Below are 26,560 nucleotides of genomic sequence, written 5' to 3' on the forward strand. Positions count from 1 at the left end.
AGCAGATTGTTTTGGCGATCCAGCCATTTCCTGCTTTTAGAGGCAATTGTAAACCAGACACTATTTAAAAAAAATTCTGATGCTCTAGTCATGTTCCACTGGATGGCTGGAGGTGCGCAGGTTTGGCGCAGTGCTCTTGGTCCCATTGTGCCAGAGAAGACAGTCAAGCAAAGGTAGGGAATATGAAACGATTTCCAATGCTATCTGAACCCAGGTCAGTCTGCTTCAAGGTGCTGCAGATAGACACCCCCTAGTTCCCACACAGCTGGACAGCAGAGCCGTGGGGCAGACAGAGTGCCCTGAGGGATCAAAACCTCAGGTAAGGCCAGGCCGTAGTTATATTTAACAGAAACAGTCCGTGCTCTTTAGTGGTCAAACTGTGACCTCTGACCCCTAGATGCGCTTGAAAAACTGTTTGGGAAAGGTGTAAGCTCTGGTCATTATCTTATAACATGCATGCAGTCACGTAAACAGAACCACACATGCACATACACACTCACAACATATCGTCAGATCCCCAAGGCCAGCACAGTTTGGGGTCAGAGTTGTTTAGACGGTAGAGCCTGGTTAGGGGTCCAGTCATCAATGAAAAGAGTTCCAATTAAAACACCATCAAATATCCCAAACTGTGCGGGAATATTAGACAGCTTCACAGCTTCTCCCTGCTGGATTTCAAATAAAGAAAACTGTAATGATCCGTGCAGTCAAATATGAACCAATGGCCGTTAAGAAGAGATTCCAACAACTACAGCCCATTATCATTGACTCTCTGGCCCAAACCAAGGTCAGGCACACACTCACCAAATCTGGCTAATGGTCTCCCATGCAGTGTATTATTGGTCCAGAGAGACAGAGTATTGATAACAGAGAAAGGAGCACTGGATCCGGGACAAATGTGTCATCGTTGGTGGAGCACAAAGCAGTTTAATAGAGGTGCACAGCAGAGTCAGGTCACCTTCAAGGGTCACATACAGAGGGGTACCATGCTGTCTTCTGAGAAACACACACACACACAAATAAAGACACAGAAGGCAAAGAGAGAGAGAGAGAGGTGCACTGGAGATGCTTCTCTTGTTGGACTGAAGGGTCAAATATCCATAACACTGAAGTCCATGTTTACCCAGCCTGCCCCTCTGGGCCTGAAGGTTTCAGTCGAGACACACACCAAGTAAATTAAACTTACAACGCACAATGCATATAACTCCAGATCAATGGAATTCTATCTCATTTCAAATGTAACCCAAACTGGATGTCGGGTATTAAACGCAGGCTCTAAATTCATGAGTCACCTTATAAGATCTCAGCTATACATGGGACCAAGCCCAAATGAACGATACATCCTCCATTATTTATTGGACGTAATTGCAGATAAATACATAGAGAGTTGACTGTGAAATATGATTGGAACTATTCAAAGCAATCACTGATGTCTCTTAAAGCCCCGATTTCCGTCCAACTAATGTGATTGTAGTGGCTAGTCAACAGACGTGGGGGCAGTTCCCTGCTGGATATGGTAATGCTGGTGGAGGGCTAACTGAGTTATCCAGTTAGAGTAGATACTTGACTGTTAAATGACATGCAACAGCAGCCGCCAGGAGACCACTTGGCTGTGCTGTGAAGGGGCAGGGGGTTTAATAAAGGATTATAGCTCTGTGTGCTCAGAAACCGAACTCCCATGTCACTTTACCGCGCTGCACTTCCCTCCCCATGGGCTTATCGTATGTGGGGCCAGTAAAGGAAATGGGGGGGGTGGGGGGGTTGTTTAGGATTCAAGTGAGACACTATTGACCCCTCTACTTGGCACGACCATGTCCATAATGGACTGTTTAGTCAAAGGCAATAAGCGAAACGCATCCACAGTGACAAAGAGACAACTATTGTGCAACCGCGTGGATTCCCACTGTGACGATACGGATGATTCTTTGCCACTGCAGATGTGTTTACATAGCAGGTTAGAGTAATTCACGTGGCAGGGTATTGTCGTTAAATCTTAGTCTCGTAGGACCATCATGATCTGGCGAGATCATGGTTTGTTTCGCTAAACTGAAAGTGGGCTGGCGAGATCGGGGATGGCTAACGTTAATTTGGCGGGCTAGGAGGGCTAACACGGCTAATTTGTTGTTTGGAGAATGAGGTTACAGTTAGGAAAGGGGTTAGGTTTAGGGTTAGCTCCAATGCTATAGCTGTCAAAAACAGTTGTCCCATGAGCTGCAATTACACAGGGCTCTAGGCCTACTTCAACTAGTCAAACAAACCTGTGGAGACTAATCGTCAGGATCACCACCAGCCGTTCGCTGTGGCAGTTAAAGGCAAACGTGTGTATCAAAAAACTGCCCCTTTTCTCAAAAGTGAAGCAAATTTTATATATATAAAAAAAAGCTGGTACAGACATGACATTTAAAACACGCTACATCTTCAAAATGTCAGACACTATTAAACCTTTTATTCGTGACCTCAGGTGGTGCACAGGCTTTTGCCACGGCCTTTCGGTGCGCGCTTACTGCTGCAGCCCGCGTTCAAGTCCAGCGCACAGGTCTGTCAGCAAACACTCTCGTTCCCCTCTATCTCTTCCACTTTCTCTGTCAATAAAGCAGAAAACGCCTCAATTTGAATACACAGATTAGAGCTGGCCTATCCCTCGCCCATGGCATGTCAGGGGTGAGGGATAGGCAAGACGCAAAACCGTGTAGGATTGCAGGAATGGGGGCCCATTTAGGATGCTAACTCTGTCTGGGTCTCTCCCACTGGGCTTCGTGTCCAGCCCGTTTTACAATGGCAGTTTAAAAGGTAATACATTTTACTACTGCAAATATCCTTGGTGTCACGCTTTGGCTTGATGAAACCCTGGTATCATCCAGCTGGCTTTGAATTGAGCGTACGGATGGACACCCCTATTCTATTGGTGTTTATGTCCCCTGTCTGCCTTCAGAGGTCACTCTTAACCCTGTCATACATAGCACAATCCCAATTTAGAAGCAAATGAAGACACACTGTCTTTAGACTATAGTCCATCCTAAACCTCTATTGAATGCTGGGGAGAGGTGGGATGTCTGTGTGTCTCTCCTGGTGTGAAGATGTTTTTTCAGTTGGTGTCCTTTGTTTTTTCATATGTTAAACGTGCATCACCACTGTGTCAACATTTGTAATTATTTGTTTAGTTTTTTTCTAATAAAACATTTTGGGGGAAAAAAACATAATAGATAAAATGCCTGGCTAATAGTACAGCTCAGTGGGGAATTCAGTACATTGTCGGTCCTTCATGAATGGGGACTCCTCATTGTCCTGTTACAAAAAGTTCAACTTGGCCAACAAGCACATACAGTACATGCACACACACACACACACCACACACCTGCCAGTCACAGACAGCCTGGTGAGGCAGCCCTAGGGGCCATCCTGCTGCCAGTCGTGGGGCCAGAAAACATGCTGTTCACACTGTCAGTCAACAGATTATAAACAGCCATCACTCTGGGAGCAAAACCTTTAAGTATGTCAAATATCTGACTGGGCTATATTGAAGCTGGCTTCGTCATTTAAGCCGAAACATTTATACAATCACGTTAATTCTGGTATGGATTAGAACAATACAATTTTTTAATTAATTTTGTAGCCATAGGTGACCGTATTCATTTGTAAATTACGCCCTCGCGGAGTGGCGCGCGCTGTATTATACCCCTGAACACCTCAACTGTTCTTCAGAGCGAGCGCAGTGTTATCCAGGTCAAGGAGCGCGCCGCTCAGACAAGAGGCTTAGAGCGGAGACGAGCTTTTAACACGAAATAAAACCGTCAAAGTTCAACGGTAATCCGCGTATATGGATAAACCCCACAGTTTAACTAACTGAAAAATAATAATCTAGGTTTAGTGGAGCGCAGATATGGAAAGAGCAGATATCCAGGTGTTAAATTTAACTCACAGTCTATTTGCATGTAAGACAATAGAATTAAAAGACGATTATCTCCTTACATTCGCTTATTCTACTTTTTAAGAAGCAAAACACAAACTGAATGGTTGATGGGGTTACAAACAGCCTAGTGCATTTGAATACCCAAAACGTTATCATAATGTCTGGACAAGTCAATATGAATATAGGATTAGGTACAAAATTCATCCTATTCCGTTTGCCTACCGCATATATCAAAAGCAAAATATATCCTAAATTGTTTAATTAAGTAGCCTAGCCTAAAGGAACGTTTAACAAACTATTAAGGGCATGAGCAATAATTAAAGAGTGTTAATTGGGACTTGTCCAATAGTCCATATCATTTTTAACTATAATGGGAATTCAGTTTATATCTTCAACCCTACATCTTTAGTTTAATTTAAGTGAATAAAACTAACGTTAGCTTACATTAACGTTAGTTTTCATCATCCCATGAAGATGAGATGATGAAAACTAACGTTAAAATATTCTGCCCCCTGTAATTAATACGTGTATAATTGGACGTATATGAAACGTAGATATTAGAACCATGGACAGCTCCATGTGATTTATTTGAAATTCCGCTGGACACTGAAATTCGCAAGTGGAATTTTGTGCTAAAGAAGGTCAAATAAAAAAGTTAAGAAAGATTCCAAGGAGCTCAAACAATTTGACAACATTATTAAATAAACTATGCCTGTGGTATAGCCCAGAATCTTGAATTCAACGTTTAGCTTACATTAACAAAATGTAATGTATAGTGGAAATAGGTTGCATTAGATAATTTTTTGTGTGTTCATACCAAGCAAAATTGTCAAATGTTATCTTTAATCAAAGCAGGAAATTTGTAACTCAAGGCCTGGGTTAAGCCTCGAGTAACTTAAATAATATAATAAATTATAACAATAATTAGATGTGTATTTTTAAATGTATCACAAAGCATTGAAGATGTATAGCCCATTTTCAGACTCATTTTAAATAATGTGGAATAGGATAATACGGACAACTAACAATAATGTTACAAAAATCTATTTTTTTTTCTTCAAAAGTGTTATTTAAATGTAATACGCAATTAAATCCTATTCAATCAACCCGATGAAAAACAACCACGAATTGGTCTGATTAAAAATAATTTGGTTTTGTTTAAATGTGTTTTTGCCTGGGGAATATGAAGATTAAATAATGCAAACCATTGTTTGTTATGACAATAAGACAGTTAAAAAGACAATCTATTTGAAAAGGGCTGTGTCGTGAAATGTAAAATGTTTGGAGGAAAATGCGGTGTAGCCTAATAACCGATACTGTACCCAGTGTGCTTGTGTTTGTGTGTGTGTGTGTGTGTGTGCGTGCGTGCGCGCGTGTGTGTGTTTGTCTATGTGTGTGTCTTGTAGTCTACATTACAAAACAGTATTTAATACCAAGTTTCCCAGTTCTGCCGGATAGACCTGGTGACAATAAACCTCCTCCGCTCATGTGGATGAAATAAACATGCCTTTTCAATTGTGTAAAGACCTTGAATTAATCAAAGACGTGTGGCATCTACTAGTGGCAGTTACCTGATGTGATATCTGAAAGTCCCAAGCAGGGACAGGGAATAGGTTCTGAATATAAGCAATTCCGAGGAATTCACACGGAATCGTTTTTCCTGCATTTGAGAATATTTTTGGAAAGTGGTTTAATCTCAGATAATCTAGTTTGGTGACATTTTTTGTCCGAGTTTTTTATATTAGGCTAATCTTTTTTTAAACCAAAACTTTAAAAAAAGATTAAAAACCATTGTACATGTTTTTTAGATCAACAAATTGCTGCTGAGTTGCGAAATAATTTAGCACGCATTACGTGTGAATGACTACTATGACTGGGATAATTATTGTTGAGGTGGTTTAAAAGGGAAACAATGGTTGCTCTTCAAATAAAAAAGAACAACGGTTCCAGACAAAGGTAGAAACGGAGTATTTGAAAAGGGTCTTCAGGTGCAACGTTGATTTGTAGCCTTGCAAAAGCACCTGCCGCTCCTGTTTTGTTTGTTATGGCGCCCCCAAGAGAGGGTTTCTTTGAACTGCACCACCAACTTGCCCGTTTTTACCTCGCGTGCGGGAAATCGTATTAGGCCGTTGTTTATATTTGACACAAACATGTACATTTAACATACATATTTTGCGTTTTCAATATATTAGACAAATATAACATTATATGTATGCATGTATGAATGCATGCATGTAGCCTATGTATGGACTAATTCTTCCAGTTTATTGGAAACCATAAAGCGCACGGTTCAAATAGAAAATAATTTAAACTGTTGTCCATTTTAAACAACCCACCCTGACTCTGTTTATAGGTTCATGATAATATTGAACTTATAAACTTTTTTTCTGTGATACAGGACGTCAGACCTGCACTGCTGTACGCACAGGACATTGCATTTAGCACAAGCCAGACGCGCTGAAGGGATGTGTTGGCATGATTAGTTGTCAGTCATTGAGGTGCATTTCAGAATAGTTTTATACATCCGTTTCTGCAACTGAAATGTGTATGGTTTGGGCAGTTATGTCATTGAAAAACTGCAAACAATCAAGGATCACATTTAAACTACTAAGTATTGACAAACAAAAACCAACACAAAACATCTACTCACCATGTAAACCGCTGGCGTCAGGAGTAACACCGCACACCAACACGTCGCTTGCATTCTCCCTGGTCTCAAACTTCCACTAGTTTCCCTTCGTTGGCTCTTTGTCTGTGAAGACCATAAATCCACGCGGTATCCGCTCTTACACAACGGTCAAGACCCTCACCAGCCTAGGCAAAAATGAAATTATACACCCCATGACCACAGAACAAGCTTAGCCTACAATTGGAGACGGATATTGGACGAGAGGGGGGGAAACAAATAACGATTACATAGGAATTAATCCAGAGAGCTGAAGCAATCTCATAGTTCACTGAAAGATGAAAATTCGATTCAGAGCAATCATAAGGGATCAGTCCTTGATTTGATTGTATTGCTGCCTGCCGTGCGCGTGACGTTCGCAGAGCAGCTCCTTCCTGAAAAGGAGAGCCGAGGTTTACGGTAGACTCGGATAAATAACGGACGCTTTATAACTGCGCGCTCAGTAAAACGCGCGCCTACTACACATCCGGGCTGAAGAAACTCCGTCGCTATGTCCACACTGAATATGAAAGCGAGAGCGGGTTGGTGGGGGGAGTCGGGGGGTGGTGGTTGGGGTGCGAGTGAAAGATTAAAAACTGTGCGAGATTGGTCCGAGACGCAAGGATCACAGAGTGGAGTCTTTAAACAGCCACTAAGGCTCGACAGAAACGCTTTTCATTTACTGACTGGCGGTTGAGTGGCGGGTTTGGTTGATACAGATAAACGAGCCGACAATCGTGTGTGTATGCAGTATGACTCCAGAACAAACAAACTCACTATCCCACCAGCTCCCTCCCTCACAGAGCACTGCAATATAAACCAGCACAGCTTGACAATGACATTGTCACTGTATGTGAGGAATTTTGACTAACTAAGAGCTAATGCTTTCAAATGTGGACCTATATATATATATATATATATATATATTTGGTCATACTCCAAGATGTCAAATATTTTAATGTCGTTTGTGAAAGATTCATTACTGAGGAGGATCAAGATGTGGTAAGGGGTTTAGCAGAATACTTTGGAGACACTCAAGGTGAACAGAGGGCAGAAAACGTTAGGGCTACTGGAAGAGTTTCCTAACATGAGGTCTTGGGATTTGGAAGGTCCACATCTGGCCAACCACAGATGCTAAATCATTTCAAGTATGTGTGTGCGTGCGTATATGTGTATGTGTGTGTGTGTGTTGCTGGTATTGTGCAGTATCAAATCATGTGTAAACACAGTGTCTGGGCGCAAGGTCAATGGAGGCTGTGCCACATTCTGAGTGAGTTTTTTTTATTGCGGTTAGTATAGATTGATAGTCCTCCTCTTCTTTCTATCAAGCACAGTCCTGAAGAAGAAAAAAATAGGTGGAGAGGCACAGAGAAAAGGCAGGGGATGTAGTTGTGGTTTAATAAGTCTTCGGTCGCCTTGTCGCTATACAACATTGCAGCAGTCCGCTACTACTGTCACTATAATTCAGCCCTGGGCCTGATGGGATCCTGCTCTGAATGGCTCAGCTAGCCTTCATAGGAAACAGACAGAGAGACAGAGAGAGGGGTGAGTAAGAAGAGGATATAGAAAAGGGAGAGAAAAAGAGAGACAGACACAGAGAGAGACACGGAGAGAGGGGTGAATATGAGAGGAGGGGATTTAGAAAAGGGACAGAAAAGGAGAGGCAGACAAATAGAGACAGACATATGGAGAGAGAGAGAGAGAGAGAGAGAGAGAGTGAGAGTATAAATCACTAGACCTGCCATGATGCCTAAACTTAGGCCGGGGCATTCTTCTACCCGCCACTCCTCAGTCTGGAAGGGTAAGACCAAAGCTCAAACCAAATCTAAGCATCCAAAAGGACATTTTCAGGATTTGTTTTCCCTTTTAAATCACAATATGTAATACTATAACTTAACCGCAGGCACCATATTCTAGAAGAGCACTCCTAGCTCTTCAAATACTTCAGATTTAGGAAATTCAAAAATGGCAAATTGGACATGTGGATTAAAAAATGCAGAATGTGCTCCCACTATGATTAATTGATGTGTATTATTGGACAACACAAGTATTGTCAGGTTCAAGGCGATTGCTGCCGGGCCATGTTTCAGAGGTTTCACTACAGCTCCCAGAGTGGCCTGTCTCAAAAACCTGACACTAGGCAAAATTGACGAGGGTCTTGTTTCAACGACAGATGCTTTTGGACACTTCAAAAGTTTGAGATATCTGTGCTTCAAATCCTAGGCTACAGGCATCCATGCTCTAATCACGAGGCTACGGGCATCCATGCTCTAATCACAAGGCTACGGGCATCCCTGCTCTAATCACAAGGATATGGGCATCCATGCTCTAATCACGAGGCTACAGGCATCCCTGCTCTAATCACTAGGCTACAGGCATCCATGATCTACTCACTAGGCTAAAGGCATCCAGGCTCTAACCGCTAGGCTACAGGCATCCATGCTCTAATCGTTAAGCTATGGGCATCCATGCTCTAACCGCTAGGCTACAGGCATACATGCTCTAACTACTAGGCTACCGGCATCCATGCTATAATCGCTAGGCTACCGGCATCCATGCTTAAATTGCTAGGCTACGGGCATCCATGCTCTCATCACTATGCTATGGGCATCCATGCTCTAATCACTAGGCTACCGGCATCCATGCTTTAATCACTAGGCTATGGACATCCATGCTCTAATCACTAGGCTATGTGCATACATGCTTTAATCACTAGGCTATGGGCATCCATGCTCTAATCACTAGGCTACAGGCATCCGTGCTCTAATCACTAGGCTACCTACTGTCTGCATTATCTGTATACCAGAAAAGGTTTATCACGCAGATTTTGTGCACTGTATCAAATGCCTGGTAGTAACTGTGCACATTGCTGGCAAATAAAGGTGCTTTTAAGGGAGAAGAATGTGCCAAGGATTCTCAAGGGCACAACATTACAGAGCACAACTGAAGTGTTAAAACTAAACTAGTCAATGTGTCATATGAAGGAGAGATAATCAATTGAAAGGAGTCATATTAAGCCTCCTAAACCCCTAACACAACCGCTAAAAGGGTCCGTTTATATGTCAAATTGATTTTAGCTCTGACTCTTAAATGCTGCTGGTAACTAAATTCCAATTGCATCTAAAAGATGAGTCAACTTCATGTAGAAAAGGTACTCACTGAAATTTAAATATGTATTCATTTTGAGGTAATTATTACTCCATCATCATGCCCATGTGACATAACACTTCAAGACTACTTTACTACTTTGAACCCCTGTATTCTTGAGCTCCAGACCTCTTGGTTGAATCACTGGAATTGTCTCCATCTGTATCAGCTGAACAGTGACCTCAGTTATGGTAAAACACTTCCATGTCAGGAAAATTATGTTGGCAGAAATAGTCAATGAAAGTAAAGAATTTCAGCTTATTTGCCAGGAATTGAACGTTATAGATGAGGATTGCAGGCTACCACGCTAAGCCTGGGATCCCTCCACATCTCTGTCTATTTATAGTACATAAATCTACTGGAAATGGTTGAGAAAGTAGGATCTTGGGGTAAATATTTACTACTGCACAGCGAGAACAGAACATTTTGCAGTGAACTTTTTAAACAACAAACAACTAATTATCTTTCCTTCACTCCCCCCCCCCCAGTAGAACAACAGGCAAGAGTTGACAGAAAAGTCACCAAAAAGAATAGGAGCAGAAGAGGACTAATGAAGAGGAGATGGAGAGAGAGGAAGGAGAGGAGAGAAGGAGGACTAATGAAGGGGAGATGGAGAGAGGGGAAGGGGAGGAGAGAAGGAGGACTAATGAAGGGGAGATGGAGAGAGAGAGGAAGGAGAGGATGGAGCCAGTGGGCCCAGCTGAGTGACGCTGGCAGCGAGCACGGAGACAGACCCCGGTCCGTCCGGTGGCATGAATATGCCCAGCTGGCATGGCTCTGTGCCCGATCGTCAGGGCAGATGTTGGGAGGGAGGCGCGGGCTAGCTGGTCCTTCAGCCCCAGGCGTGCCCATGACGTGATGGTAGCTGCTGTGCCTAGGCCATTCTCCCAACCAGCTGGCTTCTGAAGTGCCCACTCCACTCCGCTCTGACATCACATCCAGAGGGGGGAGAGACGAGTCAAATGGGAGTTTAGCCCCTGACCAGAAAGAATGGGAAGTGGTGGTTTGCTTGGTGGGCGGTTACAGTGGGACGGCCGCACATCCATCTTCGGGTAGGAAGCACTGACTTCCTGAAGCCTGGCCCCTGAGCTGCCAACCAATGTAGTGTGAATGTGCGGGCAGGCGGCTGTGGGCATTCAGCAGAGTGACAGAGGGAGGGATCTTAGGGGAGATAACAGAGACAAATGCGGGATCAGTGCGACGGTCGCAGGATGCAGCTGGTGGCCATCACCAGCCTGTACTTCCTCCCCATGACAATTAGACCCACTGTGTGGAGTACCGTGTGCGGCTGTGTCGGTGTGTGCGACTGCGTGCGACTGCGTGCGTTTCCGACTGGCTTTTGACGAGAACGACGCAAGCGCCAAGGAAGCGAGGAAACGTCTTGTCAATCCGCGTGACGGGCGGGTCGCAGATGCATTCATTGTTCTCTAAATAAAGGCGACTTTTAGGGAAACGTTTCTGGCATGTTATGAAAACTCCATCTGTGACGAAAACCATACACACAACTATGAGGCACTAAACTCTGCTCTTCCTAAAGTTTGTCAGTCAAAGCTATCTTCCACAGACATCCTCAACGGCCCCTGTGCTGGTTCCATTACTGATGTACTGAAATGCTAACTGATCTAATAAAGACAGGTAGTAGAAGTTTTATCAGCTGTTGATTTAAAGTGATCCCAGGCAATGCTTGTCTTGTTGTCTACCAAGTAGAGAGAAATAGAGAGACACACACACACATTTGTTTTAGAGACATTCTGTGAATTTGAAACCTAAGCCTATACCAGAAATGTGTGAACCTAACCTATCCTCAACCTACACCCTGATCCAGAAATGTCTGAACCTAACCTATCCTCAACCTACACCCTGATCCAGAAATGTCTGAACCTAACCTATCCTCAACCTACACCCTGATCCAGAAATGTCTGAACCTAACCTATCCTCAACCTACACCCTGATCCAGAAATGTCTGAACCTAACCTATCCTCAACCTACACCCTGATCCAGAAATGTCTGAACCTAACCTATCCTCAACATACACCCTGATCCAGAAATGTCTGAACCTAACCTATCCTCAACCTACACCCTGATCCAGAAATGTGTGAACCTAACCTATTCTCAACCTACACCCTGATACAGAAATGTCTGAACCTAACCTATCCTCAACCTACACCCTGATCCAGAAATGTGTGAACCTAACCTATTCTCAACCTACACCCTGATGCAGAAATGTCTGACCCTAACTTATCCTCAACCTACACCCTGATACAGAAATAGCATGTTCCTTAGTTGGACCTTCCAAAAAGAATCGAGTGGGAACAGATTTGTCAGTTTTTACTATCTTTGTAGGGACTTCAGATTCCCACGTGTAAATTTAAACCTGGCTGTCTCTCGTCATTCTCACACACACACCCACACTTCACTGTTTCACATCGGATGAAAGAGACATGATTATGAGAGGAGCTGAGTGGCAGATATGGCCAAGGCCACGGAGGCTGTTCCTGGTTAGTCTCCCTTGATCCCTGATTGTAATTATGACAGCGTGATGACTGGTTGATTAAGATTGATTAAGACCAAAACATGACTTCAACACACAGGAGAGAAGACAATCAACACATTCAGTGGAGGAATGGCTTTTTCATTGACATTTTAGTCATTTTGCAGACATTCTTATCCACAGCGACTCACTAACCAGTGAATGCATTGCACTCCATGCCTTAGCAATCAGCAGCACAAGGAAGAAGTAAAACATGTACTGTCTCCATCCGAATATATTCACTTTCTAGTACACTATACCTCTGAACATGGTCACCAATTGTGCACAAACAGGCAATAGGGTTTGATTTGGGACCGAACCTGTGTCTTCGATCATTACGACGCTTTATTAATCAGCATAGCTAAAACACTAGTATTTAGTTCTGTTTTGACAAGTCTTTCATGGAGAAAAAACATCCCCCCAAAAGGAACTCTTTCCTTAAGTATTACGTTCCACATAAAGGAACTAAACGATGCACAATATTAGGAAACATGTTCTACTGTCCCTCAGGCTAACGACAGTGGGGCCAAGACTGGGAGAGATATACAGCAAACCCCGCTGGCTTCTCACCTGTGGAGATTCCCCTTCTGACATCTAGAGTATGTCTAGAGTTATTTACAGATTGGGTGTGTTCTTCAGAATGCACTGGTTTCCTTTGCCCTTTACTCCAACCGCCCCAAGAACACGAAGAGGCCACAGACATAGCAGGAGGTAGAGCTCATAAAGACATCTGGGACAGTGCTGGAGGGACATCTAGTGGTGTTGAGCAATGTTACAACACATTTGTTTTTACAGTATGTGTTTTCATAGAGGACATTAAAGGACATTGACAACATTTGTTTTTTTTTCCCCTTTATTATCAGCAACTTTTCAGATACATATAAATAACCTGTAGGAAAAGGACAGTGCCCCGCAACGCTGTTTTAACAAGGTAATCATCAGAAACATTATACACACACACACACACACACACATACTCACACACGCAAACAGACATACATGCACACACCCATACTCACGCAAACACACACACACACACACTTTGAGAGTTTTTTTTTTTTTTACTTAATACTGTGCAATAAAAAAGAAGAAATGAACATATTTATATGTAATACATAAATAATAATTAAATAAAAACATTTTGCACTTACATATTTACTCATACTTTAAGAAATATTAATAGGAAAAAAGTAAACATTCCTTTGACCCCGCTGGCAACAAACTCCACAAAATGTTCACTAATTTGTCTGTCTGTCTCTCTGTCTGTCTTGACAACTACAATGAAATATTGTTTTAGAAGATTTAATGGTTGTACTTATTGGTTCCATTGATTTACTTTACATTAACTTCACCTATGAAATAAACAGTCTACACTATGAACAGTCTGCACTAACCACTGCCAGTGTGCCATAACCTACAGCGGTACGCCCACAACCTGGTTTCAGACAGACCACACCCACTTACTGTTTGCATAATGTCATTGCGTCATAAGCAAGATAATGTTCAGCTACATCGAAGACCTCATCCCTTGGAGTTCCTTGTAGTGTTAATGTTGCTCCGCCAAGCTACATTATCTGTTTTAAATACAGAACCTAATTTAAGACAACACCAAGGAAAGGAGAACAATAAATGTGTGTGTGAGTGCTGTAGACACTGTAGTCACGCTCATTCCTCAACCGATAAAACAGCCACGCTATATATGAACTGCGTTGTAAGTTTGAGAGCAAGAGGGCTAAGCAGTTTGGGCGGTAGTATGCCGTTTTTGTTAGGATTGCAACAGTTAGGCAGCAATAAATATGTGAGAGGAGCCATTCTCTTCTGGGGTAACAGGACAATGTGAATAAATCTGCTCACTCATTTGTGTCTGAATAATAAATATCATACTCAATCAAACTTGAAATGAGGAAAAATCACATTGTCCTTTCACTCTTTCAATAACATCATGAAATATAACAGATGCTGTGTTTCAGTCAACAAACATGAAACAGTTCTTGAATAATCTTAAAATGGTGAGAAGAAAGTGACAGTTCCTCCACGGTGAATTCAGATTCCCTGCCGGGCATGTTCGATGGAGTTACGGTCTTAGAAAGGTTGAATATAGACAATAAAGTAAGGGAATAACAATGTTTAACCATATAAAGCCTTCAGAACCACAATCAGAGAAACCAACAGGAGACAAACAGTGAGGCAGGCAGAGAATGAGACATCTTCATACCTGGGTTCAAATACTATTTGTACTGAAGAGTCATTTCTCATCTCTCAAGAGTAGTACTCTTAAGATTCCACTGTGCCAGGCCAGTTCGACCAAGCACAGGTGAAACAGACAGTATTTGAATCCATGTTTTTAAAATGCAGATTTACACACTACGAAGGTAAAATGGTGACCAGAAAATAAATCCTATTTACATGGCATTGACTGACCCATTATCATATCACATACAAGAGGTAAAAGAAGCAAAATATTCTTAACAAACATCGGTGAGTTTTTGTTTTGGCAAACAAATTCTACTTTTTTACATTTCTAGCACAAGACTGTACATCATCTTGTATTGAGAGGCAGATTCCTAGACATAAGTACATATCATGCTGCACTAATATAGTGCAATATTGTGCCTGAAAACAGAAGAGAAAATGAGAGAGGAAGAGACTTCTTACAAAGGTTGACGATTAGGACACTTTTGTCTTGTTTTGTTTCATAGGAAAAAGGATCCAGTCCAGACCAAAAATAGAGAGGCAGCAATTTTCTCCAGGAAAAATAAAAGGTGTTGAGTGTTTCTCATCTCATTGAAAACAAAATACCTGTAGCCAAGAAGAAGGGATGGTCAGGGGGCCCGAGAAGATTTATGCTGTGGGAGCAAAAATCCTTTTGTTTTTTCCAGGCCCTCACAAAAACCTTCAAAACACGCATTTATTTGACAGAAAAAGTAGTAAATGGCAGATAAGCGAAGGCAGACTTCCTGAAGAGGAAGATAAAGTTTGTGAAGGCTCTTGTGAAAAAAAAAAAAAAAAAAAAAAGTAGGCTACTAATCAACAAACATGGATTTGATTTCAGTCTGACTTCTTTTTTTTTTTGCTCTGAGGTTTTGCACATTTTAATTTTTTGATCAATCTGTAACATAGCGTAGGATCTCCCAGAGTTTCAGATGTTTTAAGCCACGGCCACAGGTAGCCTGAGGAGCGAGGTCAAAGGTCCATAACAACACGTCTGTCTCCATGATGTCGGTACGGGGAAGATTATGATGTTTACATGTCAGCATCTCCGTCATAGGCCAGTGTCAAGGGTTTGAGCCGGTTATTATGCATTTGTCTTCTCTGAGGTTTCTTTGGCTTTTTACTGGGAAAGGAAATGGCAGAAAACATTGTCATTATTGGTATTGCATTTTTTTCTACAATTATTAAATAGAAGACCTTTATATCCTCCTTAACCTAGCAGGTAGAAAGAAGAAGGTATTAGTATTAGTAACCCAAACCCTAACCTCAGCCTGTTGTTGAAAACACCCCAAATTTTTGTTCGGTTCATTTGCCTCATGTCAGAGCTGCATGCATCGCTCTACTGAAGGCCATGCTTTCATGCTATCGGAGTTGCCGAAAATAGCTGGTGATTATGCCTCCATACAGCCATTGTCAAACAAATCTGTTGACAAATCTGTTTGCAGCAGCACTAGTTACTGAGGCACATTTCAGAGGCACACTTCAGTGGGCCTGTCCTAGCACTGAAGCAATGTTGGAGAAACACTTTAGGGGCAATTTCCACAGCTGCTATTATTTCTTATTATATCGGGGCGCGTAAGAGAGGTTGGATTCTGATGGAAGCTAACAAGCAAAGTATAGGAAGCAACTTTTTAGAGACCTGAACAGTTCCCACTCAGACAGTTTCAACTCACCTTAATTCAAACTAGGCTACGACACACAGAGGCAGTATGGACAGTTAGCTATGGCTATGACGACAACCCTACAGCACACAAACAAGAAGTCTCAATCATGAATGGATAGGGAAGAATGGAACAAATCAATTAAAAGGGATTAAAAGGGTTGATGGGCCATTGAATGGTGGTGATGGGATTATTTTTGTCTTGTGCCAATAAAGACAGCTTTATTACCTACTAATCACTCCTGATGCACAGATGAAAATGATGATCTTCCTTATCCCATAGAATGTCCCACCCAGATGACTATATTCAAATGGCGGGTGCCCCATTTGGGTTTCTGGTCATTTTTAATCATGTTGGTTGATGAGTGTTTCTTCTATCTGGTCACAAGAGGGCTGTATTCCGTTGAAAGTGATAATAAATCATGAAGAGTAACACTGAGATGTTTTTAGATGTTTTAGAACATTTCCATACTATTAGGTCAAAATAATATGCTGAAATTGTTGAAATGATAATGCGTCTTATCTGTAGGAGTCTGAAGAGAAATACATCTGGAGTTTGAGCCTTTTTGAAGTGTTGCCCTTCTGATCAACTGCATGTCACAAAACGGCAGATTATTATAACAGGCTTTTTGATTGACTGCCCTTCTGGATAGAGGGGTGGGCGATAAACCATCCTATCAGCCAATCAGATTTGTGTACTGAAAAATCGTCAAATTGTTTTCTTAATATCAATGTAATCACCACAATCTAACTGAGCAGGCCAGGGGATTGAACTATAAATATACACATTTTGGAGTTACAATCAAAAGATGAACATACAATCATTAATGAGAAGGGACAAGGGGATATTAACAAAGAAGTGGGCCATGCATACTATCCACATGTTGCCACGGGATTTCCTAACACACTACAAACAGTGAGATTACAAAGAGCTTTGAGATAAAGTAACCGTGGTTTCAATTAAAAAAATCAATGGGATTAAACGTGCAGACCAGCAGGCTAAATATTGGGCAGTGGAGATGAGGTTAGGGTCATGGTCTGCTTCACTGAGTTTCAACCCAGTTTAACAAAATCTAAATCTGAAAAAGTGAACTTCCAAATTACCACATTCACTTCTAATTCAGCTTCTTCACTGGCCACGGTGGTGGAAAATCTGTCACAATATGCCACAGTGGAGTTAATGACTGTGGCCATGGAGGAATAAAGGTTCACCATTGAGTGCTATCATTTAACATACTTTTATATATTTTCACATTCATTCCTATCATTAAATAGCTAAATGTACTATAATAACTGCTATTATAGAATCTGATCATTTTATACATAATTTCAACGCAATCATGATTTAGTTTCAACTGTCAAATGTGTAGCATTCAGTCTACAAAGTTTTTAGAAGGCTATGTCGGCGTAGCAGATTTTCTGTGGTGAATGAGGAAATAAAACGCTTTAATTCAGTTACATGACTTTGAAATAGATACGCAAGGTATCATACTAAAATGTTTGAACGCTAAATATCCACTAGGGGGAGGTATTAGCTTCAGAAATGTTGGTCTCTTGTCTCAGAAGCACACTACTAAACACAATCCGGGAGTCAAACACGGGGATGTGGGGATGACTTCCTGCTCACCTCCGTCGACAGCTCCGTGTGATCGGTCGGGACAGGCACATTTCGACAGCGGACGTGTGGAAGGAGAGAAAGGCGAAGGGAAAGCGGAGCTTGTGTGAGCACGGCGGCGCGGGACACCGCTAGGTCAGGAACACCTAGGTTATGAGCGTTTCAATGCATCGTGGTTGTCGATGACTACTGCGTTTATCACGGGCGCTCTGGTGTTGACGCTGTCGCGGCTCCGCCTGACACTGGTGCCGTTCATTGCGCGGCTGGGCCCGACTGTGTGGGTTTTGTGGCACCGGTGGCTGTTGCCGTAGGTGATTTTGCGGGTACTGATCCGTTTTCTGCTGTTCATGTTGCCGTTTCTTCAGTTCCTGCGCCTCCTGCCGGCAGTCAGGACACGTGTACGCCACGGTGTGGTCTTCCTGCTCTACCCAGACTACCGTGTCAACGCCCTGCTCAGAGGCGGAGTTACGGTGGCGGAAAAAACCACAACCGGCGCTGCGGGTGTGGGTGGATGGGCGGGGGGGGGGTGAAGCAGAGAGATAGGAAAGAGAAAAGCAAATCGCAGAGGACAAAATGATGACATGAAAGTGAAATGAAAAGGAACAGGGGTTGACGTGAAAAGGATGTGCCGTGCTACCTAAGTGACCAGGCGCGTGGCACACGGGCGACTGACACCTTACAGAGAGTCGGACGTGCGCACTCACCAGGCTAGGTAGGTCATGGAGACGACGAATACGAGCAAGACAAAAGCTCCCGGTGCTACGCCGTAGACCCACGTCTTCAGTTTACCGTCTGTGGAGAAGGATGCAGAACACACAATTAGCCCACAGACCCGTGACCAAAGCCCCGGGTGGACCAAAGCCCCGGGTGGACATCGCTCTGTCCCAGGACTCTACGGTGGTATCACGGGACTCTACACCCGCGCTAAAACGTGTTACATTCAATGTGGGCCTCCGGTCGTTAGACACTTCAGTGACCGCTAGTGAACGGCATCAGTGCAACTTCATTCATGTACAGTAGATGGCAGCAGAACACCATGGTTTTCTGCTGTCGTCAATTACATTAGTGGACTGTGGACAGTTAGTTTTAAAGAATATATATTTTAACACTATGATTTCAAAATAACACTGGTAAGGGGACAATTATGATAACGGCCTTTTTATGTAAGAGCTGTTTGAAAACCTACCCGGGAGGTCAACCTGTTCGCTTGGTTTACAATCATAACGTCACAATTTGATCAGATTATCATCAGGGGTAAGAGGGTGGGCCCCAGACCGAACACCCACACTGTAACGCCGAAACTAGACCAGAGTTCGAGAGCGTACCGTCACACCTCCTTCAACCTGGTTCCTGTGGTGCTACACTAGAAAATGTCTGCAATCGTCAGTGACGTAAAAACAAAGGATTTTCTCTGGATTTACTCGTACACAATTCACTTTTCTCAACAATGACACACCACATCTGTAAAATTCCCTTGCTCTATGCTGATAGGATATACAATTAGAACAAATATAGCAATCATTATAAGTCTGTACATTTTGTGGTTGGCTACGTGGAGCAGCTCACTGAAGACAGATGGGGTAGGAATATGTTAGATAAGTTATAATAGGTCTGTCTACCCGTTAATACCAAGGAAGTTATGGTTATGTAAACTGAGTAAGTTAAAAGTTATTCTCCTTTGGAATCTATTACGAAGTTATATTGGTGCTTCTGTCACGTCTCAGCAATGTTTGTGCTGATGAGAAAAATAAACAGCTCTTCAAGCTATCCTTGCTTTGCACGACTTTAGCTTGCGATGTATCATGTCTCAATTGACCACTGTGAGTTCTTAAACTGTGACTAGTGTTTTGAAGTAGTTTCTGAGTTTGGTGATGTGCCGTCTCTGGTCATGTTTGGCCCTAAGACAGTACTTTAATGTCCAAAGGAGGTTTAAGGATATTAATGAAACATTTACAATATGTTTTGTTCATAAATGACGCGACTCACACAGAAGTCGTCACGTAGTAGTACAGCTGCAAATGTTCTATGTTCAAAATTGTCAATTTACATATTAGTCATTTAGCAAATGCTCATATCCAGAGCGACTTACAGTCACACATTTCAAGGCAAACAGGCCTCTACTACGATGACGGGATTCAACAATACCATTTGAACTACCACCAGACCCAGTAATCACAAAGCCAATCTGAGTTGCTGGCCTACCTGGTCCCAAAGGCTGTAAGAACCAGGTACGCCCGACGTGGCCCGGCAGACTGTTGGAGGACTGCGTGGGACTGACCGCCCTGATGGTCTTCACGTCAGCTCGGTTGTCCCCGGCTGTGGGGATCTCCAACACGGGGATCACCGTGCACTGGTCCAGCAGGCCGTCCGACGTCATCACCTCGGTGTAGCCCTCCTCACAGCCACACACCCCTGCCTGAGAGGGGGGGACACATCAGGCACCCCGTTAGAGGTTTGACCTTGGCGCGACCATGAACTGGCTAAAATGAACTGCCACGTTTCAAGCCCTTTGTGATGCTCCGGCTGTGAGTTAGGCGGAGAACAGACTGAAACACCTGTAAAGGGTGGGGTCTGTTGGGCCAAAATGCTTTTCCTGTCGTCGTCCCCCCCCCTCCTCTTCTCTCAACCCCCTCCCTCGGTTCACTCATCTGCCTCCGTTCAGCAGGGGTTCCCCTATTCCCTGGATCATCATCCTGAGATGAAATACCCATAATGCAAACAGTGTCTGTACGTCTGAACACACACACGCGGATGCATAGAAACGGAAACACACACACACGCGAGCACATACACAAAAGGCTGTCGGATGAGAGAACAGAGCGGGAAGCGGGAGAGCTGATTAGCATAACCAAAGTGGCAGACAAAGCGAGGGGCAGGCTGGCAGGATGAAGACACAGCAGCCAGATCACCTGTTTGTTATGCAGCCTGGTTCATCCGCTCAGCATGAGGCCACACGCCACACAGAGGCTGGCACACACACCTCACACACACACACACACACACACACCTCACACACACACGCACACACACACACACACACACACACACACACACACACACGCACGCACACACGCACACACACACGCACCTGCATGTGCATTCACAAAACGCACCAAAACACACAATACCCACAAGCATTCAGTAGACAGTGAAAAACGGGATCCTCGTGAACAGGGAAAACGACAATCACACCATGATAAAAAAAACCTAGTATAAAACACACTGGTATAAAAACATACTGGTATAAAAACACACTGGCATAAAAACACTGGTATAAAACACAATGGAATAAAAACACACTGGTTTAAAACACACTGGTACAAAACACACTTGTATAAAAACACACTGGTATAACAACATACTGGCATAAAAACACACTGGCATAAAAACACACTGGCATAAAAACACACTGGCATAAAAACACTGGTATAAAACACAATGGAATAAAAACACACTGGTTTAAAACACACTGGTACAAAACACACTTGTATAAAAACACACTGGTATAACAACATACTGGCATAAAAACACACTGGCATAAAAACACACTGGCATAAAAACACACTGGCATAAAAACACACTGGTATGAAAACACACGGGCATAAAAACACACTGTTTAAACACGCTGCTGTAAAATCATGCTTGCAAAGAAACACATGGGCACAGGAGCGACACAGTCTAGACTTCTACACAGACCCCTATAGACAAGTACATACTAGTAGTGTCTCCACCAGAGGCCCTGGAAGGAGGCTAACAACACACACACTACCCAGATCGGGCCTGTTAGTAATAGTTACTGTGTGTGTGTTTGGATAGTTTCAATTACCCCCTGCAGACAGATATGCAAGGACACACACACATACACAACAAACACACTCACACACTGACAGCCAGTGTGCCCATTTTACAGGCCCCCAGATGTTTCCAGGAAACTGACTCTGTTGACGTTACCAGAGAAAAGCTGGAAGCGCTCAGCCTGAGGATGGATAAACACCATGGCAAAGACTATGCCGAGTATTACTGGATGTTTCTACCTCACATAGGTCTGAGAATCAAGCACACCTTTTCAATATCACTGGGTTGGAATATATTGCACTATATTTTATTGAATTCAATTAATTGTTATTCAAATTATATGTTGCTCGTACTGAGTTGAGAGAGAGGGTAAAATGGACTTGGGTTGTAATATAATGTAAATGTAGTAGGGTCTGGCTGTGGCAGCAGTGCAACTGTCCCTGAAGCATAAAGAGTTAAGTACAGCTGCATTCATCTAAAATGTAATGAAAGGAACATAATAACAGCCTGAACACCCTTAGAGACAGACCATAATAACAACCTGAACACCCTTAGAGACAGACCATAATAACAGACTGAACACCCTCAGAGACAGACCATAATAACAACCTGAACACCCTCAAAGACAGACCATAATAACAGACTGAACACCCTCAGAGACAGACCATAATAACAGACTGAACACCCTCAGAGACAGACCATAATAACAACCTGAACATCCTCAGAGATAGACCATAATAACAGACTGAACACCCTCAGAGACAGACCATAATAACAACCTGAACACCCTCAGAGACAGACCATAATAACAACCAGAACACCCTTCGACACAGACAATTTCAGCTTGGTTTTCTTTCCTCTTCAGTTTTGTTTCCCCCCAATCTGTTTTCTAAACTAACCCAGATAGACTGCTGTCATCCCCCCACAGCCTGTTTATTTTCTCCCTCTCAGACTCACCTCTGTGCAGTAGGAGCGTGGTTTGTTGCAGGCTGGGTCACATGATCTGTCTGCCACAGGCTGGGCAGTCATTGGGCAGCCACCTGCGCGGTAAAGGTCAGAGGGCAAGTGTCAGTAGGGTACGGTTTGAGGCAGCTGCAGACATGCTTAGAAGACATTGTTAGGAGAGAATCTTTACTAGCATGAACAATGCCATTGAAGGCATTTCATTAGTTTTCCTAAAGGGTGGGTCTTCAAAAGTCATTGTCTGATCTGTCCTGATGACCTGTAGGGCAATTGGCTGATTGCTCCTGGTGACTCCAACCGGGTCAGCAAGTTCATTATACCAAAATTGACAACTCTAAAACAGAGGAGGCGATGCACACGCACACACACACACACACACACAGACACACACACACACACACACACACCTAAGATAAACTATTTGAATCCACAAATGAAATGAATGTACATCTTAACAGGATGTAAACAGGATGGTGGTTATGTGCATCTCCAGTCCAGCAACAACGAAGCAACAGTGAAGCAACAATGAAGCAACAATGATGCAATGGAAACCCATACACTACCCACGCACGGGTCAGATGAGCAGCCCGCCTCTAAAACGAGCAACTCAGCCACACACACACAGAACTCAGCCACACCCACACCTAACTAAGCCACACCCACACATAACTCAGCCACACCCACACAGCGGAAATACGGGAGCAGAGCAGCAGTCCCATGAACCAGACTGTTAGGCAGCTTTCACTTGCGTCGGTCTTGACATCCTTGTTTCTGTTGTTCCATAGGCGACACACAGTAGATTCTCTCTATCTCGCTCTCCCTCTGTCTCTCAGATTATTCCTGCCTTTCTCCTCTAGCTTATCGGCATAAGTTTCTTTGTGTTTGTCTATCGCCCCCTCCTTCACTTCCGCCACAGCAGGTGAGATATAACAACGGATGTGCCCCCTCGGAGCACTCTGATATTGGAATAATTAACCAATTAGAGCCCTGTGACAGCGAGCTGTAAATAATCCAACCCAAATCCAGAGAGGGAAACACAGTTCAGTAATTCATTCAGCAGTCATATGCCACATTTTCATTATCATAATTCAACCAGGCAATTCGATTTAGCAATTCTTATTTACAGCCTCAACCAGGGGGATGTTACAGGTGAGGTGGGGAAATTAGGGTTAACCGTGTTGCTTTCACCTTAGGGGTTGGAACCAGGGACCTTTCAGACCGGAGGCAGATGCCCTCACCACTAAGCCAACTTGCCACCCTACACGTATTGGATAGAATAAAATACCATTTGGCGGAGCATAATATTCATCTGTAAAAGGCATGTTTTTATAATGTTCAGCATCAACAGTGTAATTACACAGACTGGCCACCGATAGGTGCCAGATGTGTCCATTAGGCCTGATCTTCTTGAAGACGGTGGTTTGGTATCAGGCTTCTCAGACATGTGCTCAAGCTTTACAGAGCCAGAAGCTCCAGAAGAAAAAGCAGAGCCAAAACAAATTCTGGCTTTAGAATTTTAGGACAACATGATCCAAGATGGCCCCCTAAACCCCATAGAGCACATAACCTTTACCGACTCACAGCTCATTCACTCCTACAGTACAACACTTCTTCCTTAGTATTTGGTTTCTGTGATAAGGTGAAAGGACTAGAAGTCAGCAGGAGGACAAACAGCACCTAGGTGACCATGTTCAAACCAAGGTTACCTCAGGAGCCAATGACGGCTTAATCACAACATACGTAATATAGTATAACGGCCTCGATTTTCTAATATGGTAATGTGGCCTCTTTTTCGGTCCGCCACAAGGCTGTTGCTTCCATATCGAGATTAGTTACAGGAGATTAGTGCCTGGAGTGGAATGCCAACAGTTCCAGGACTCTCTTTGATTTGACAGGATCTTAAACAGGATTTCTTAACGATTATTTACCTAGAGAATGGGGTGCTAGGTGGCACTGGTCCACTTCAACCACATAAGTAGATTCCTTCACAGTAGCATCTCACTCCACAGTAGATGATGTACAGTTTCATGTGTAGCTACACCCAAAAGGGTAATCCCGGACAGCATCCCTGAAGTTATCCACGAAAACAACACCGTCGGCGGGAAAACTAGAATTCTATCGGATGAATATTCCTGATGGTGATGCATCGGGATAGTGGTAAACCCCACCCCCCCCCATGAATAATCATGAGCGGAAGCGACGCCGTGTGAAAGGAAGCATTTACATCAAGGAGCCACGGCGTATATGACAATCAAACTGTCTGATCTAATATGCGAACCATCTGGAGCGGGTAGCTGTGGAATGCCTTGGCTCAGGTTCTACAGCACAGCATCGCCTATGTGTCTTTTGCTCCAGGACTCCACTAAGAATTCTGGGAAATCTGCAGGCTGGAACACTTCAATCATGATACTTTGGAAGCCAATATGCAAAGATTTTGGCCAGTATGTCATAAAATGTGCTGACAAGGGAAAACGTTTGTTTGCGTGCGGCTTGATTGTACTATATTATGTGACTAATGTGCAGAGACTGGGTGAAATTGCACGCCCACTTCATATGTGGCAATGGATACATTTTGTGCAATTATAACGCTATAATCTGATTGTTTCGGGTGGAAATAGTGAGTGCTTGGTCAAATGTGCAACCTTTGCATAATTCTACAGAATCTGTTTTGCTGAGAATTCTTCGGTGAAGCGAAGCTTCTGGTTATTTCATGATTCGTTTAATGTACCTAACAACTAAATGTGAATTGACCTGCTAAATAATGGATATTATACAATGTATATTAAATAATGTTTGACTTTCATTTTCATACCATATGCCAACCCGCCAAGCATCATACCCAGTTTACAGAAATGTGATATCCACTTCTTCCACAGATGATTAATGGCTAAATAACACATGACTACGCATCGTTTATGACAAGTGACATATTCACTGTAAGCCTTCACGGTATCTCCTAGCTCAGAGGACAGCGAATTAAAATGTGACATCCACAAGGAAATCCTCCTCATCTTCTACACACATAGACACACACACACACACACACACGCAGACCCAAATGTCGCCTCTGTTCCACAGTGACAGGCAGTCAGGAAGTACTCTGGAAGCAATCTCCCTCTTCCTCGAACGAACAAACGCCATTCGCTGCGACAGGCCAGAGACAGGGTTTCAAATAACGCAGTCCTCCCCATCCTCATCAGACAGAGAGGACGCCCACCCCAACAGAGCTGGAAATGTGTTGCTGACTTCAGCAGAACTGCATTTTCCTATTAATTGGATCTTGTGACCTAATCTCAAACATTCACACGGTCACAGTTGTGATAACAGCAGTTGTGGTACTAAATCGAGAGGAAAAGACTGAAATCTTCTGTTATAACTGGTGACCACAATAAGCCCAGGGAAGGCATTTCATTCATATAGAGCAACTATTGTACAGTACATCGACTAGGTAAAGAAAGTTATGGTTTAAATGAGTGACCCCCCACAGCTAGTTCAGAGGGAACGGTGGGGTTGCCTGGCGACCACAGGGCCCTGTGTAACCCCATAATGCACCTGTCCATGTGGACTGTTGTAGAACACAAGCTCCTACCCACTGGTCATGTAACCTTCTGATTAATTCAGAGTCACCCATTTTGTTGGGGGGGGGTGGGGGGGGGGTTGCTGTAGTTTGTTTCAGTTCAAGTTAAGCCTGTACTACACGGGATATAATCCTTGTATAACCTTTAAAAGAACTGTATGGTTTTGTTTTAGGAGGAATCTATTTTGAGCTAAGCTATGATTTAAAGAACCAAAAGAGACTTATACAAGACCAGCAAAGATTCCAAAACTGGCAGTTGGTTCGTTCATGTTACCACCCATTCCGCTCTATTTGTTTTTCATGTTTGTTTGTTTACAACAAATATGGACTAAGAAATTAAAAAAAACTGTTCAGCCGTGTGTTGCAGTACATTAACACACACACTTACCTGTGACATTTAATCCATCAGACCTCTGACACCAGACCGGTCTAGAGGAGCTTCTCCATGGCCCGGTCATCCATCTGTAGCTGTAGCACTGCCCCTCTGTGG

The 26,560-nt window shown here is 43.2% G+C and overlaps 2 protein-coding genes across 3 annotated transcripts in view; both read right to left on the bottom strand.

Annotated features, from left to right (window-relative positions):
* Positions 1–7,233, bottom strand: part of nxph1 (neurexophilin 1) — a 46,322-nt gene extending 39,089 nt beyond the window's left edge. Inside the window, exon 1 of the mRNA XM_010873185.4 lies at positions 6,558–7,233. Coding sequence (XP_010871487.1) covers positions 6,558–6,611 — 54 coding nt within the window. The 5' untranslated portion in view covers positions 6,612–7,233. The remainder of the gene's footprint in view (positions 1–6,557) is intronic.
* Positions 7,234–15,118: 7,885 nt separating this feature from the next.
* thsd7aa (thrombospondin, type I, domain containing 7Aa) overlaps positions 15,119–26,560 on the bottom strand; it is a 98,583-nt gene continuing 87,141 nt past the window's right edge. Inside the window, exons 24-29 of one of the 2 annotated variants that reach the window (XM_034294743.1) lie at positions 26,459–26,554; positions 22,488–22,570; positions 19,938–20,151; positions 18,440–18,527; positions 17,748–18,230; positions 15,492–15,583 (exon numbers count right to left, since the gene is read on the bottom strand). In XM_034294743.1, coding sequence (XP_034150634.1) covers positions 17,882–18,230; positions 18,440–18,527; positions 19,938–20,151; positions 22,488–22,570; positions 26,459–26,554 — 830 coding nt within the window. In that variant the 3' untranslated portion in view covers positions 15,492–15,583; positions 17,748–17,881. Of the gene's footprint in view, positions 15,584–17,747; positions 18,231–18,439; positions 18,528–19,937; positions 20,152–22,487; positions 22,571–26,458; positions 26,555–26,560 lie in introns of both variants that reach the window. The other variant, XM_010873411.4, reaches the window with a different exon arrangement.

This window comes from Esox lucius, chromosome 10 (assembly GCF_011004845.1).
Source record: "Esox lucius isolate fEsoLuc1 chromosome 10, fEsoLuc1.pri, whole genome shotgun sequence".
Classification (NCBI taxonomy): domain Eukaryota; kingdom Metazoa; phylum Chordata; class Actinopteri; order Esociformes; family Esocidae; genus Esox; species Esox lucius.